At 42.9% G+C, this 18176-nt stretch overlaps 1 protein-coding gene across 6 annotated transcripts in view; it reads right to left on the reverse strand.

Annotated features, from left to right (window-relative positions):
• TMEM245 (transmembrane protein 245) overlaps positions 1-18176 on the reverse strand; it is a 719080-nt gene that overhangs the window by 557869 nt on the left and 143035 nt on the right. For all 6 annotated transcript variants that reach the window (XR_006390012.1, XM_044293864.1, XM_044293863.1 and 3 more), the window contains exon 4: positions 1268-1381. Coding sequence is in view for 5 of the 6 variants with exons in the window: in XM_044293864.1 (XP_044149799.1) it covers positions 1268-1381 (114 nt within the window). In the remaining variant the exon portion in view is untranslated. The remainder of the gene's footprint in view (positions 1-1267; positions 1382-18176) is intronic.

The following is an 18176-nucleotide window of genomic DNA, read 5'->3' on the forward strand; positions in this document are numbered from 1 at the left end:
CTTTATTTTTATTATTTTCTTTTTACCCCATCTTTTTCATCTTCTTCATTATTTTAAATGTTTCCCATTTCTTCAATTCTATTTTGTCCTCAATTTTCCAAACATCCACTTTTTACAACATTTTTCTCCCCACTTTTTACAACATTTTTCTTATTTGTTTTCCCTATTTTTCCTATTATTTCCCCATCTATCTATTATCTTATATCACATACTATTCCCATGGTCTACCACTTGAAGGCAACACCTCACATAGATCTTCATCTCCCATTGCCAGCACCATACGGTACATCTCCACAATAAAGTGCATGCTGGCGTCGCTAGCATCGTTGTGGCAAAAAAACACTTTTAATGTGCATGCAAATGAGTCTGTGAAGGTGCCCAGGGGTGGCGTTACAACGGCCGATGCCCGGGCCCCTGAGTCATTTTCATACGAAGGCACTCCCCCTCCGCCGCGTCTGCCCGCCCTTAGTCTCTGTTCTAACCTCCCTCCTCCCGTCTGTAATCCCGCGCATGCTCACTCTAAACTGCGATGCCCCGGCCAGACAGTGCTCATTCAATGCGCACACGCCGATATCGCGTTCATCGGCGCATGCGCGGGATTACAGACGGGAGGAGGGAGGTCAGAACAGAGACTAAGGGCAGGCAGACACGGAGGAGGGGGAGTGCCTTCGTATGAAAATGACCCAGGGGCCTGGGCACCGGCCATTGTAACTCCGCCCCTGGGCACCTTTACAGACTCATTTGAATTCGGATTAAAAGTGTATTTCTCCACAACAATGATAGCAAGGAACAAACGGTAAGCACCGTTTTAATAGAGGGGATGCCGTGGACATAACACTGTTATTAGGTTAATAGGGTGAATCTGCGTGAAAGACTCCCTTTAAAGCATTTAGTTTAGATAACATGTTTCATAAAGCCTGCTACATCCGTATGCCATATACTATTATATGCATATACACACACATATATATCATACACATACAATACTCCTCACTACCCATACACATATCTCCCCTCCCCCTTTTCCTTCCTACACTCCTCGGTGTGCTTTTCCACTATACATTCACTATAGAAGTAAAAAAAGTTATGGCTCTTGGTATGAGATGGTAAAAATGTCTTGTAGGTGTTAAATTAAAATAGTATTGTATGTAATATTATTTAATCATTTCAGACCTCATCACACATTTCACTTATCAATAAAGATGCTTTTCAATGATTTTTATCACATGCTCTACTGTAGAGTCTACAGTATGGTACACTTAGTCACCTGGAAGTTGTGTTGTGGTCAGCTCTTCCTTGTGCTCCTCAAAACCCGTGATGGATATTGCCATGGCAATAGTTGCAGCTGCAATGGTTATCACTTGGCCAGGAAGTACAGTGGCTGCCAATTAATAAAACAAATAAAATAAATGTAAAAGTCCCACAAGATGGTTACCTCAGTCAACACTTTATGTTGCCATTAGGCTATAATAAATTCACCTATGAAATAAAATTTAATTAAATTCTTAATAAAGTTAAATATACCTGTCCCATATCTCTGAGTGGTTTTATTGAGTGTAAAAAAAGATTTTATATATATGTAAATTAGCCTGGTAAGGAGCCCAAGGGGCTGCACTAACTGTTCTGGAGCCCAGCCACACCCCCCTGTGGAGCCCAGCACCGCCTGTATCCAGGAATCTCTTCCTTGCTCACAAAGTCAGATCGCCGTAATCTCGCAGTGCGCGAGCTCACGCATGCGCAGTTCCTTTCCTGAGGTTGATGCCAGCACAGGGAAGAAACAGTATGCTGGAACTGGGCATGCGCGAGCTTGTGCATTGCGAGATTACGGCGATGTGACTTTGTGAGCAGGGGAGATTCCTGGATACAGGCGGTGCTGGGCTCCTTCACAAGGGGGCGTGGCTGGGCTCCAGAACGGTTAGTGCAGCCCTTGGGGTCCTTACCAGGCTGATTTACATATATATAAAATCATTTTTTACACTCAATAAAAACACTCAGAGATATGGGACAGGTATACTGCAGACATTCTAGCGGCGATCTAGCCGTGCATGTCCGCATTTCTATAGGGTAAAAAAAAGGTGACAGAATCCCTTTAAGGGTGAAGGGTCTCTGTACTCAGCCACTCATGTCACCACGGCAGGAAGAAGAGGAGAACTGGATCCTAGGAGCAGCAGCGGCATCCAGAGCAGGACAGATACATTTTTATTTTTTTCTCTGAGCATGGGGTTCTGATCTGTATGGGGGCACTTATTCATATTGCGGATCTTATCTGAGGTCTGGGGGCCATTCAAATGGGAGTCTGATCTGAGGTTTAAATGAGGGGGGGTCTAATCTGAGGTCTATTGAAAAAAAAATTCTTACTCTAAAACATAGGTGCGTCTTTTGGGCAAGTGCATCTTATAGGATGAAATACGGTAATTTTTATTTAGCAAAACTGCAAACATTTCTATTATGCTGTGTAAATGACAAAATATACTATTTAAATTATACTGCAAAAATATATTATTTTAATTAGGGCTGCAACAATTAATCGATGTAATCGATTATATTCGATAACTGGATTCGTTGTCGACGAATCCAGTTATCGAATAATCGCCGATTCGTTGCTATTCGGTCGGGCGGGCGCTGCATCTTTATTTTACCTTTTTACAATGACGCTCCTGTAACAGCCAGGCAGAGCGGACGGCGGCGTAACGTCACTCACTCACGTGACACGCCTGCTCCGCCTCCTTCATTCATGAAGTGGGCGGAGCAGGTGCGTCACGTGATTGAGTGACGTTACGCCGCCGTCCGCTCTGCCTGGCTGTTACAGGAGCGGGAGCGTCATTGTAAAAAGGTAAAATAAAGATGCAAGCATCGGGGCCGGGGCTGTTATGGGGAGGGGGGGGAGGATCTGTCTATGGCACTGCTATGGAAAGGGGGGTCTGTGTATAGCACTGCTATGGGGAGGGGGAGGATCTGTCTATGGCACTGCTATGGGGAGGGGGGTCTGTGTATAGCACTGCTATGGAGAGGAGGGGGGGTCTGTGTATGGCACTGCTATGGGAAGGGGGATCTGTGCACTGTTATGAGGAAAGGAATCTGTGCACTGTTATGCCCATAACAGTGCACATATCCCCCTCTCCATAACTGCGCCACCCACAGATCCCCCTCTCCAAAACAGCGCCACCCACAGATCCCCCTCTCCATAACTGCGCCACCCACAGATCCCCCTCTCCATAACTACGCCGTCCACAGATCCCCCTCTCCATAACTGCGCCGTCCACAGATCCCCCTCTCCATAACTACGCCGTCCACAGATCCCCCTCTCCATAACTACGCCGTCCACAGATCCCCCTCTCCATAACTACGCCGTCCACAGATCCCCCTCTCCATAACTACGCCGTCCACAGATCCCCCTCTCCATAACTACGACGTCCACAGATCCCCCTCTCCATAACTGCGCCGTCCACAGATCCCTCATAATAGTGTCGTCCACAGATCCCCCATAATAGTGTCGTCCACAGATCCCCCATAAGTGTCGTCCACAGATCCCCCATAATAGTGTTGTCCACAGATCCCCCATAATAGTGTCGTCCACAGATCCCCCATAATAGTGTCGTCCACAATTTGTTTTAATATGGCCTTTGAACATAATTTTTCAAGTAAGATCATATAAACCTCTCTGTTTTGTAATTTTGTCGTTTTTTCCGATTAATCGATTAATCGTAGAAATTAATCGGCAACTAATCGATTATTCAAATAATCGTTAGCTGCAGCCCTAATTTTAATAAAGTTTTTTTTGTAATAGTCTTATAGCAGGGAGAAATGATGTTTACATAAGTACAACTTAACCACTTAAGGACCACAGGCTTATACCCCCCTAGTGACCAGGCCCTTTTTTACAAATCGGCACTCCACAACTTTAGCGGTTTATTGCTCGGTCATGCAACTTACCACCCAAATTAATTTTACCTCCTTTTCTTCTCACTAATAGAGCTTTCATTTGGTGGTATTTCATTGCTGCTGACATTTTTACTTTTTTTGTTATTAATCGAAATTTAATGATTTTTTTGCAAAAAAATGACATTTTTCACTTTCAGTTGTAAAATTTAGCAAAAAAAACGACATCCATATATAAATTTTGCGCTAAATTTATTGTTCTACATGTCTTTGATTAAGAAAAAATGTTTGGGTAAAAAAAAAATTGGTTTGGGTAAAAGTTATAGCGTTTACAAACTATGGTACAAAAATGTGAATTTCCGCTTTTTGAAGCAGCTCTGACTTTCTGAGCACCTGTCATGTTTTCTGAGGTTCTACAATGCCCAAACAGTAGAAAAACCCCACAAATGACCCCATTTCGGAAAGTAGACACCCTAAGGTATTCGCTGATGGGCATAGTGAGTTCATAGAACTTTTTATTTTTTGTCAAAAGTTAGCGGAAAATGATGATTTATTATTATTATTATTTTTTTCTTACAAAGTCTCATATTCCACTAACTTGTGACAAAAAATAAAAACTTCCATGAACTCACTATGCCCATCACAAAATACCTTGGGGTGTCTTCTTTCCAAAATGGGGTCACTTGTGGGGTAGTTATACTGCCCTGGCATTCTAGGGGCCCTAATGTGTGGTTAGTAGTTTGAAATCAAAATGTGTAAAAAATGGCCTGTGAAATCCGAAAGGTGCTCTTTGGAATGTGTGCCTCTTTGCCCACCTAGGCGGCAAAAAAGTGTCACACATCTGGTATCGCCGTACTCAGGAGAAGTTGGGGAATGTGTTTTGGGGTGTCATTTTACATATACCCATGCTGGGTGAGAGAAATATCTTGGCAAAAGACAACTTTTCCCATTTTTTTATACACAGTTGGCATTTGACCAAGATATTTATATCACCCAGCATGGGTATATGTAAAATGACACCCCAAAACACATTGCCCAACTTCTCCTGAGTACGGCGATACCAGATGTGTGACACTTTTTTGCAGCCAAGGTGGGCAAAGGGGCCCACATTCCAAAGAGCACCTTTAGGATTTCACCGGCCATTTTTTTACAGATTTTGATTTCAAACTACTAACCACACATTAGGGCCCCTAAATTGCCAGGGCAGTATAACTACCCCACAAGTGACCCCATTTTGGAAAGAAGACACCCCAAGGTATTCCGTGAGGGGCATGGCGAGTTCCTGGAATTTTTTATTTTTTGTCACAAGTTAGTGGAATATGAGAGTTTGTAAGGAAAAAAAATAAATAAATAAAAAATCATCATTTTCCGCTAACTTGTGACAAAAAATAAAAAATTCTAGGAACTCGCCGTGCCCCTCACGGAATACCTTGGGGTGTCTTCTTTCCAAAATGGGGTCACTTGTGGGGTAGTTATACTGCCCTGGCATTCTAGGGGCCCTAATGTGTGGTAAGTAGTTTGAAATCAAAATGTGTAAAAAAGGACCTGTGAAATCTGAAAGGTGCTCTTTGGAATATGTGCCCCTTTGCCCACCTAGGCGGCAAAAAAGTGACACACATCTGGTATCGCCGTACTCAGGAGAAGTTGGGGAATGTGTTTTGGGGTGTCATTTTACATATACCCATGCTGGGTGAGAGAAATATCTCTGCAAAAGACAATTTTTCCCATTTTTTTATACAAAGTTGGCATTTGACCAAGATATTTCTCTCACCCAGCATGGGTATATGTAAAATGACACCCCAAAACACATTCCCCAACTTCTCCTGAGTACGGCGATACCAGATGTGTGACACTTTTTTGCAGCCTAGATGCGCAAAGCGGCCCAAATTCCTTTTAGGAGGGCATTTTTAGACATTTGGATCCAAGACTTCTACTCACGCTTTCGGGCCCCTAACATGCCAGGGCAGTATAAATACCCCACATGTGACCCCACTTTGGAAAGAAGACACCCTAAGGTATTCAATGAGGGGCCTGGCGAGTTCATCGAATTTTTTTTTTTTTTGGCACAAGTTAGCGGAAATTGATTTTTTTTGTATTTTCTCACAAAGTCTCCCTTTCCGCTAACTTGGGACAAAAATTTCAATCTTTCATGGACTCAATATGCCCCTCAGCTAATACCTTGGGGTGTCTTCTTTCCGGAATGGGGTCACATGTGGGGTACTTATACTGCCCTGGCATTTTAGCGGCCCTACAGCGTTAGAAGAAGTCTGGAATATAAATGTCTAAAAAAATTTACGCATTTGGATTCCGTGAGGGGTATGGTGAGTTCATGTGAGATTTTATTTTTTGACACAAGTTAGTGGAATATGAGACTTAGTAAGAAAAAACAAAAACAAACAAAAACTTTCCGCTAACTTGGGCCCAAAAAAATGTCTAAATGGTGCCTTACAGGGGGTGATCAATGACAGGGGGGTGATCAGGGAATCTATATGGGGTGATCACCCCCCTGTCATTGTTCACACCCCTGTCATTGATCACCCCCCTGTAAGGCTCCATTCAGACGTCCGTATGATTTTTTACGGATCCACGGATACATGGATCGGATCCGCAAAACACATGCGGACGTCTGAATGGAGCCTTACAGGGGGGTGATCAATGACAGAGGGGTGATCACCCATATAGACTCCCTGATCACCTCCGTCATTGATCACCCCCCTGTAAGGCTTCATTCAGACGTCCGTATGATTTTTTACGGATCCACGGATACATGGATCGGATCCGCAAAACACATGCGGACGTCTGAATGGAGCCTTACAGGGGGGTGATCAATGACGGAGGTGATCAGGGAGTCTATATGGGTGATCACCCCTCTGTCATTGATCACCCCCCTGTAAGGCTCCATTCAGACGTCCGCATGTGTTTTGCGGATCCGATCCATGTATCCGTGGATCCGTAAAAAATCATACGGACGTCTGAATGGAGCCTTACAGGGGGGTGATCAATGACAGGGGGTGATCAGGGAGTGTATATGGGGTGATCACCCCCCTGTCACTGATCACCCCCCTGTAAGGCTCCATTCAGACGTCTGTATGCGTTTTGCGGATCCGATCCATGTATCCGTGGATCCGTAAAAATCATACGGACGTCTGAATGGAGCCTTACAGGGGGGTGATCAATGACGGAGGTGATCAGGGAGTCTATATGGGTGATCACTCCTCTGTCATTGATCACCCCCCTGTAAGGCTCCATTCAGACGTCCGCATGTGTTTTGCGGATCCGATCCATGTATCAGTGGATCCGTAAAAATCATACGGACGTCTGAATGGAGCCTTACAGGGGGGTGATCAATGACAGGGAAGTGATCAGGAAGTCTATATGTGTGATCACCCTCTTGTCATTGATCACCCCCCTGTAAGGCTCCATTCAGACGTCCGTATGCGTTTTGCGGATCCGATCCATGTATCCGTGGATCCGTAAAAATCATACGGACCTCTGAATGGAGCCTTACAGGGGGGTGATCAATGACAGGGGGGTGATCAATGACAGGGGGGTGATCAGGGAGTCTATATGGGCTGATCAGTGGTTTATAAAGGGTTAATAAGTGACAGGGGGGGTGTAGTGTAGTGTAGTGTAGTGGTGTTTGGTGCTACTTTAGTGAGCTGCCTGAGTCCTCTGGTGGTCGATCCTAACAAAAGGGACCACCAGAGGACCAGGTAGCAGGTATATTAGACACTGTTATCAAAACAGCGTATAATATACCTGTTAGGGGTTAAAAAAAATCACATCTCCAGCCTGCCAGCGAGCGATCGCTGCTGGCAGGCTGGAGATCCACTCGCTTACCTTCCGTTCCTGTGAGCGTGCGCGCGTTCACAGGAAATCTCGGCTCACGCGAGATGACGCCTATTGGCGTTAGTGTGACCTGGGAGAGCCGCCGCGATGACGCCTTTCGGCGTTAGCGTGGCGGCAAGCGGTTAAACACAGGAAGCAGCAGCAGGACTCCAGAGAAAATAAAGCGGCTATCATATACTATATAGTATATGACAAGGGGGAAATGAATTCCTTGTCATATTTAAGACTTCCAGCTGTCACTCAATGCTGTACTGAAGCTGCAATTTAATCTGAACTAACAAACTAAACCTGTGAGGACATAGCTTAGCCATGTGTAGGAGGCTGTACTACGAAGCCCCAGTGTTTATTCAGTATACCATGCTGCCTCCTTGACTTCAAGCATGGATAAAACAATGTTTTCATTACTTTTGCTGCATGTGCCTTCAGGAAGAAAGGCATCATCAGAAACACACTGCTGGCTACACGCAGGCACTGTGACAGCTTGGGATGGTTTTGGGAGGTGACAGCTTCCCTTTAATAAGTAAAGTAAAATGTTCTAGGTCTTCATAGCAGTTCAGCTCTAAATGTCTACAGATGAAAACTAGGCTACAATGCACACCACTGTCACAATATATAGACCCAGTAATGCAATTATGCTATTATCACATATGGTGTCTAAGGCTAAATTAACATGACAGTGAAAAAATTGCCACTAAGATAGACACACTGTCAGTTTTGCATGGCCATTCTGCACCTATTTTCTAGTCAGTTGCCATTTTTCATGGCCTTTAACTCCTTGGGGACTCCGGATGAGAATACTCGTCCTGAACAGCAGGTACTTTCCACATTAAGACTAGCATTCTCATGGGAACCTGTCACCGGGATTTTGGGTATAGAGCTGAGGACATGGGTTGCTAGATGGCCGCTAGCACATCCGCAATACCCAGTCCCCATAGCTCTGTGTGCTTTTATTGTGTATAAAAATCGATTTGATACATATGCAAATTAACCCGAGATGAGTCAGAGCTTTAAAATGTGACATATGACTCTTCTCTGGTCACACAAGTAAGATATGACTCTTATGTAAATTTGCATATGTATCAAAAAAAATTTTTACACAATAAAAGCACACAGAGATATAGGGACTAAACATTACGGATGTGCTAGCGGCCATCTAGCAACCCATGTCCTCAGCTCTATACCCAAAATCCCGGTGACAGGTTCCCTTTAAGCCCCCTTCCCTACATGCACCTTCAATCACTAGCAGGGGCCCAGCTGTCAGTAACAGCTTAACCCGCCAGCAATGATGAAAACAGTGATGCAGGTGGATTAACCCCTTTAATGCTGCGATCAATGCAGACCGCGGCATATAGGAGGTTCGCAGAGGGAGGGGGATCCCTCTCTTAACTTTTTGGCAAGGCTACAGAGTCCTATGAGCCCCAAGGTTGAGTGGCATAGGTAAAATGTCAGTGTACTCACTGACAGTCAAACCATTAAAATACAGCATGCATTGTACTGCATTGAAACAGGGACCAGACCCTGAAATGTTGAAGTCCCATAAAAAAGTGAAAAAAGTGGTTAAAAAAAATATGTTTCAAGTAAAATATAAAAAAAAGCACCCTTTCTCATGATCAAGCCATGTATCCCAAAAAAAAAAAAAAAAAAAAGACATATTAGGTATCACCACGTCCATAACGACCGGCTGTACAAAAATATCACATGATCTACCCTGTTAAATGAACACCATAAAAATAAATAAAAACAATGGCAAAATAGTAATTTTTTGTTACATTGCCTTACAAAAATTGTAAATCGTGAGTAATCAAAAAGTACTATGTATCAAAAAATTGTACCAATGAAAACATCATCTTATTACCCAAAAAATTGCCCCCATTACGATCAGCAGAAAAGAAATGCCAAAAAAAAAATGTGGTTCTGAGAAAATAATAGCAACACAAATACAATTTTCAATAATGCTTTTTTTTTTTTTTTTTTTTTGCAATATTACACAATAAAAGTATTGGGTATTGCCGCATCCATAAGAACCAGATCTATATAAAAAGCACATGATCTAACCTGCCAGATCACTGCCTTAAGAAAAAAGGGAAAAAAAGTCAAAATCATTTTTTGGAAAATTGTCAAAAACCTCAAAATGGTACCAATAAAAACATCAACTTATCCCGCAAAAAACAAGCCCACACACAGTGGGACAAAAAATAAATATGGGTCTCAGAATATGGCTACACAAATACAGGATTATTATTTTTTTTTAATCAATTGTGTAAAAATGGTAAGATATGTAAAAAAAAAAAATTATATATATATATATATATATATATATATATATATATATATTTGTAATTGTACTGACCAGAAGAATATATAAAGTGCCATTTTTCCTGCACGGTGTTCGCCGAAACAACAAAACCCAAAAAGCAGTGACAGAGTTGCAGCCTTTTGTTTATTTTTCTTGCAAAAAGCAAAATAAATAGTGATCAAAAAGTTGTATGTGCCTCAAAAAAGAACCAATGATGATGGCAACTCATCCCACAAAAAATAAGCCCTCACACAGCTCCATTGAGAAAAAAAAATTACAAAAAACATATGGTTCTCAGAAAATGGCTGTACTACTACTACCACAGAGGCTTTTCAATCGCAACATGGCGACCATAAACTAATCCATCAAACACTGCGCTGCAAAAGCCAGTGGTGGTCTTTCCTTTCGGAACCCGGCAGTGTACGTCCACATTTATGGCATTTCAGTAACCAGTAGAACCTGCCAAACATTTGAAAGGTGTGTCTCAGATGGTACACGCTGGACACAACATACCGGGTAAATATGCAATTTTCACTTTGCACGGTCCGCTATGCATTCATTTCAGCAAAATCTCTCTGGCATCAAAAATGTTCACTCCACTTCTCAATAAATGCATTGAGGGGTGTAGTTTCCAAGATGGGGTCACATTTATTATTTCACCCCATAGCCTCTACAGTTGTCAGCAAACAACATTGCGTAAATCACCACAATGTGAATCAAATTCTCATGGTGCTCTTTTACTCCTGAGCCCTAAGGTATGTACAGGCAAAAGATTGGGATCACAATTAGGGTGTTTATAAATCCAGAAAGCATGGCATTATAATACGAGGGCGTGCATTTCACACTGGTACACAATGGGCACAAAACATTGGGCACTGAGATGGCATATCTGTGCAAAAATTGCAATTTTCTCTTTGCACCATCTGCTGTGAATTTATATTTGCAGAACATCTGGTCAAAATGTTCGCTACCCCCCTCCATACATACTGTGAGGGGTGTGGTTTTTAACATGGTGCCATTTCTCTTTGGAGCCCTTTTGTGTGCATATACAGTAGTTTAGAACCACATATGGGGTTTCGCTGTATTCAGGAAGAAATTGCAAATTGTGGTACCTTTTTTCTTGAGTAACCCCTGAAAAAATACTAATTCTAGGCCTAAAACTACATTTTCATATATATATATATATATATACACACACACACACACACTCACCTAAAGAATTATTAGGAACACCTGTTGTATTTCTCACTAATGCGATTATCTAGTCAACCAATCACATGGCAGTTGCTTCAATGCATGTAGGGTTGTGGTCTTGGTCAAGACAATCTCCTGAACTCCAAACTGAATACTGAATGTCAGAATGGGAAAGAAGGGTGATTTAGGGCCGCTTCACACGAGCGGATGCAGTGCGTGGCATCCGCTCCGTGAAAGAGTGCCAAGACCCGCTGCAGACTGCAGAGGCACGGAGCGGTAACATGACTGTTAATGCTCCGTGCCTCTCTGTGATCTCTTTACTACGAAATCACAGTGACAACTGTGATTTCGTAGTAAAGAGATCACAGAGAGGCACGGAGCATTAACAGTCATGTTACCGCTCCGTGCCTCTGCAGTCTGCAGCAGGTCTTGGCACTCTTTCACGGAGCGGATGCCACGCACGGCATCCGCTCGTGTGAAGCGGCCCTTAAGCAATTTTAAGCGTGGCATGGTTGTTGGTCCCAGATGGGCCGGTCTGAGTATTTCACAATCTGAGGTCAGAGGAGAATGGGCCGACTGATTCAAGCTGATAGAAGAGCAACGTTGACTGAAATAACCACTGCGTTACAATGCAGCAAAGCATTGGTGAAGCCACAACACGCACAACCTTGAGGTGCATGGGCAACAACAGCAGAAGACCCCACCGGGTACCACTCATTTCCACTACAAATAGAAAAAAGAGGGTACAATGTTGGCCCATATTGATAGGATAGCATCTTGCAGTTGGAGATTTAAGGAATGCATATCCAGGGCACAAAGCTCCCGTTCCACCACATCCCAAAGATGCTCTATTGGGTTGAGATCTGGTGACTGTGGGGGCCATTTTAGTACAGTGAACTCATTGTCATGTTCAAGAAACCAATTTGAAATGATTCGAGCTTTGTGACATGGTGCATTATCCTGCTGGAAGTAGCCATCAGAGGATAGGTACATGGTGGTCATGAAGGGATGGACATGGTCAGAAACAATGCTCAGGTAGCACGTGGCATTTAAGCGATGGCCAATTGGCACTAAGGGGCCTAAAGTGTGCCCAGAAAACATCCCCCACACCATTACACCACCACCACCAGCCTGCACAGTGGTAACAAGGCATGATGGATACATGTTCTCATTCTGTTTACGCCAAATTCGGACTCTACAATTTGAATGTCTCAACAGAAATTGAGACTCATCAGACCAGGCAACATTTTTCCAGTCTTCAACAGTCCAATTTTGGAGAGCTTGTGCAAATTGTAGCCTCTTTTTCCTATTGTAGTGGAGATGAGTGGTAACCGGTGGGGTCTTCTGCTGTTGTAGCCCACCGTTCTTTCCCATTCTGACATTTAGTTTGGAGTTCAGGAGATTGTCTTGACCCGGACCACAACCCTACATGCATTGAAGCAACTGCCAAGTGATTGGTTGACTAGATAATCGCATTAATGAGAAATAGAACAGGTGTTCCTAATAATTCTTTAGGTGAGTGTGTATGTATACAATCGTATAAGAGATATATATACATACACATACATAAGAGATATATATATATACATACACACTCACACTCACCTATATATATATATATATATAGGTGAGTGTGAGTGTGTATGTATATATATCTCTTATGTATGTGTATGTATATATATCTCTTATACGATTGTATCCCTCGTCTTCAACTCAGCGCAAATAACAAAATCGTGTTAAGGAAGTTGGGAATCTCCTTGCGCGTTTTCATAGAAAGAAAACGGTTTATCAGAACAGTATAAAACAGTCTGACAACTCTATGTCTCTTCAGAGAGACCCAGGGCATTCAAATCAGCTACCGGCATACCCGCTGACTGCAGGGGATGCCGATAGGATTGACAGAAGCGCATGCTTCCGGGTATTTGACACTATAGATGCCATGATCTAACTTGATCACAGAATCTAATGGCTTTAATGACCGCCATAGTCATTATTTCTGGTTGCGGTAATTAGTGTCAGGTCTGTGTTTAACTGAAACAGCAGAGACCTGCCGGCATTGATGCCTGCTGCACGTGCGAGCGGGCGCCATGTTTGCCTATAAATACAGCGCCTCATAGGTAAGGTGCTGGTAGCGAAAAAGTTAAAGACCAGTTCAGTTCTGAAGTCACTTCATGGGGCTTACATTATAATGACCATAAATGACCCAATTTTAGAAAATACAACCCTCAAGTTACCCCTTAACCGCCTCCGGACCGCCTAACGCAGATCTGCGGTCTGGGAGGCGGCAGCTGTGCGCTCAACGACGCATATACGCGTCATCTCGCGATAGCCGAGATTTCCTGTGAACGCGCGCACACAGCGCGCGCGTTCACAGGATCGGAAGGTAAGCGCGTGGATCTCCAGCCTGCCAGCGGCGATCGTTCGCTGGCAGGCTGGAGATGCGATTTTTTTTAACCCTTAACAGGTATATTAGACACTGTTTTGATAACAGCGTCTAATATACCTGCTACCTGGTCCTCTGGTGGTCCCTTTTGTTTGGATCGACCACCAGATGACACAGGTAGCTGTGTAAAGTATCACCAAACACCACCTACACTACACCCCCCCCCCCCCCCCCGATCACTTCATATAGACTCCCTGATCACCCCCCCGTCATTGATCACCCCCCTGTAAGGCTCCATTCAAACGTCCGTATGCGTTTTGCGGATCCGATCCATGTATCCGTGGATCCGTAAAAATCATACAGACGTCTGAATGGAGCCTTACAGGGGGGTGATCAATGACAGGGGGGTGATCACCCCATATAGACTCCCTGATCAACCCCCTGTCATTGATCACCCCCTGTAAGGCTCCATTCAGACATATTTTTTGGCCCAAGTTAGCGGAAATTGTTTTTTGTTTTTTCTTACTAACTTGCGTCAAAATAAAATCTCACATGAACTCACCATACCCCTCACGGAATCCAAATGCGTAAAAATTTTTAGACATTTATATTCTAGACTTCTTCTCACGCTTTAGGGCCCCTAAAATGCAAGGGCAGTATAAATACCCCACATGTGACCCCATTTTGGGAAGAAGACACCCCAAGGTATTCCGTGAGGGGCATGGCGAGTTTCTAGAAATTTTTTTTTTTTTTTAGGGCACAAGTTAGCGGAAAATGATTTTGTAAGAGAAAAAAAATAAAAAATAAATAATTTTCCGCTAACTTGTGCAAAAAGACAAATATTTTAGGAACTCGCCATGCCACTCACGGAATACCTTGGGGTGTCTTCTTTCTAAAATGGGGTCACATGTGGGGTATTTATACTGCCCTGGCATTTTAGGGGCCCGAAAGCGTGAGAAGTCTGGGATCCAAATGTCTAAAAATGCCTTCCTAAAAGGAATTTGGGCCGCTTTGCGCATCAAGGCTGCAAAAAAGTGTCACACATGTGGTATCGCCGTACTCAGGAGAAGTTGGGGAATGTGTTTTGGGGTGTCATTTTACATATACCCATGCTGGGTGAGCTAATATCTTGGTCAAATGCAAACTTTGTATAAAAAATGGGAAAAGTTGTCTTTGCCAAGATATTTCTCTCACCCAGCATGGGTATATGTAAAATGACACCCCAAAACACATTCCCCAACTTCTCCTGAGTACGACGATACCAGATGTGTGACACTTTTTTGCCGCCTAGGTGGGCAAAGGGGAACACATTCCAAAGAGCACCTTTAGGATTTCACAGGTCATTTTTTACACATTTTGATTTCAAACTACTTACCACACATTAGGGCCCCTAGAATGCCAGGGCAGTATAACTACCCCACAAGTGACCCCATTTTGGAGAGAAGACACCCCAAGGTATTCCGTGAGGGGCATGGCGAGTTCCTAGAATTTTTTATTTTCTGTCACAAGTTAGCGGAAAATGATGATTTTTTAATTTATTTATTTTTTCTTACAAAGTCTCATATTCCACTAACTTGTGACAAAAAATAAAACATTTTCGGAACTCGCCATGCCCCTCACGGAATACCTTGGGGTGTCTTCTTTCCAAAATGGGGTCACTTGTGGCGTAGTTATACTGCCCTGGCAATTTAGGGGCCCAAATGTGTGAGAAGTACTCTGCAATCAAAATGTGTAAAAAATGGCCTGCGAAATCCGAAAGGTGCACTTTGGAATATGTGCCCCTTTGCCCACCTTGGCTGCAAAAAAGTGTCACACATGTGGTATCGCCGTACTCAGAAGTTGGACAATGTGTTTTGGGGTGTCATTTTACATATACCCATGCTGGGTGAGATAAATATCTTGGTCAAATGCCAACTTTGTATTAAAAAAATTGGAAAAGTTGTCTTTTGCCAAGATATTTCTCTCACCCAGCATGGGTATATGTAAAATGACACCCCAAAACACATTCCCCAACTTCTCCTGAGTACGGCGATACCAGATATGTGACACTTTTTTGCAGCCTAGGTGGGCAAAGGGACCCACATTCCAAAGTGCACCTTTCGGATTTCACCGGTCATTTTTTACAGATTTTGATTGCAAACTTCTGCTCACGCATTTGGGCCCCTAAATTGCCAGGGCAGTATAACATAGTAACATAGTATGTAAGGCCGAAAAAAGACATTTGTCCATCCAGTTCGGCCTGTTATGCTGCAAGTTGATCCAGAGGAAGGCAAAAAAAAAAAAAAACCCTGTGAGGTAGAAGCCAATTTTCTCCACTTTAGGGGAATATAAAATTCCTTCCCGACTCCAATCAGGCAATCAGAATAACTCCCTGGATCAACAACCCCTCTCTAGTAGCTATAGCCTGTAATATTATTAAGCTCCAGAAATACGTCCAGGCCCCTCTTGAATTCCTTTATTGTACTCACCATCACCACCTCCTCAGGCAGAGAGTTCCATAGTCTCACTGCTCTTACCGTAAAGAATCCTTTTCTATGTTTGTGTACAAACCTTCTTTCCTCCAGACGCAGAGGATGTCCCCTCGTCACAGTCACAGTCCTGGGGATAAATAGCTGATGGGATAGATCTCTGTACCGACCCCTGATCTATTTATACATATTAATTAGATATTCCCTCAGTCGTCTTTTTTCTAAAGTGAATAACCCTAATTTTGATAATCTTTCAGGGTACTGTAGTTGCCCCATTCCAGTTATTACTTTAGATGCCCTCCTCTGGACCTTCTCCAGCTCTGCTATGTCTGCCTTGTTTACAGGAGCCCAGAACTGTACACAGTACTCCATGTGTGGTCTGACTAGCGATTTGTAAAGTTGTAGGACTATGTTCTTATCACGGGAATCTATGCCCCTTCTGATGCAACCCATTATCTTGTTGGCCTTGGCAGCAGCTGCCCGACACTGGTTTTTGCAGCTTAGTTTGCTGTTTTTTAAAATTCCTAGATCCTTTTCCATGTCAGTGTTACCGAGTGTTTTACCATTTAGTATGTACGGGTGACTTGCATTTTTCCTTCCCATGTGCATAACTTTACATTTATCAGTGTTAAACCTCATCTGCCACTTATCTGCCCAAGCCTCCAATCTATCCAGATCCCTCTGTAGTAGTATACTGTCCTCATCAGTGTAAATTACTTTACACAGTTTAGTGTCATCTGCGAAAATTGATACTTTACTATGCAAGCCTTCTACAAGATCATTAATAAATATATTGAAGAGAATAGGGCCCAATACTGACCCCTGAGGTACCCCACTAGTGACAGTGACCCAATCTGAGTGTGTACCGTTAATAACCACCCTCTGTTTTCTATCACTGAGCCAGTTACTTACCCACATACAGATGTTTTCTCCCAGTCCGAGCATTCTCATTTTATATACTAACCTCTTATGTGGTACAGTGTCAAATGCTTTGGAGAAGTCCAGATATATGACATCCATTGATTCGCCGCTGTCAAGTCTAGAACTTACCTCATCATAGAAACTGATTAAATTAGTCTGACATGACCGATCCCTCGCGAAGCCATGCTGATATGGCGTTATTTGCTTATTTCTGTTGAGATGCTCTAATATAGCATCTCTCAGAAAACCTTCAAACAGTTTACCCACAACAGATGTTAAACTTACCGGCCTATAGTTTCCAGGCTCTGTTTTCGGCCCCTTTTTGAATATTGGCACCACATATGCCATGCGCCAATCCTGTGGGACATTCCCTGTCAGTATAGAGTCTGCAAATATCAGAAATAAGGGTCTGGCTATGACATTACTTAATTCCTTTAGGATACGGGGGTGTATGTCATCCGATCCTGGCGATTTGTCTATTTTAATCTTTTTAAGTCGCTGATGTACTTCTTCCTGGGTCAGACAGGACACTTTTAATGGGGAATTTATTTTTGCATTCTGCATGTCATCTGACAATTTATTTTCCTCAGTGAATACATTGGAGAAAAAAATATTTAACAGCTTTGCTTTCTCCTCATCGGTCTCTGCGACTTCCCCCCTACGCCACAAGTGACCCCATTTTGGAAAGAAGACACCCCAAGGTATTCCGTGAGGGGCATGGCGAGTTCCTAGAATTTTTTATTTTTTGTCGCAAGTTAGTGGAATATGAGACTTTGTAAGAGAAAAATAAATAAATAAATCATCATTTTCCGCTAACTTGTGACAAAAAATAAAAAGTTTTATGAACTCACTATGCCCATCAGCGAATACCTTAGGGTGTCTACTTTCCGAAATGGGGTCATTTGTGGGGGTTTTTCTACTGTTTGGGCATTGTAGAACCTCAGGAAACATGACAGGTGCTGAGAAAGTCAGAGCTGCTTCAAAAAGCGGAAATTCACATTTTTGTACCATAGTTTGTAAACGTTATAACTTTTACCCAAACCATTTATTTTTTGCCCAAACGTTTTTTTTTATCAAAGACATGTAGAACAATAAATTTAGCGAAAAATTTATATATGGATGTCGTTTTTTCTTGCAAAATTTTACAGCTGAAAGTGAAAAATTTCATTTTTTTGCAAAAAAATCG

Source organism: Bufo gargarizans, chromosome 5, assembly GCF_014858855.1.
Source record: "Bufo gargarizans isolate SCDJY-AF-19 chromosome 5, ASM1485885v1, whole genome shotgun sequence".
Classification (NCBI taxonomy): domain Eukaryota; kingdom Metazoa; phylum Chordata; class Amphibia; order Anura; family Bufonidae; genus Bufo; species Bufo gargarizans.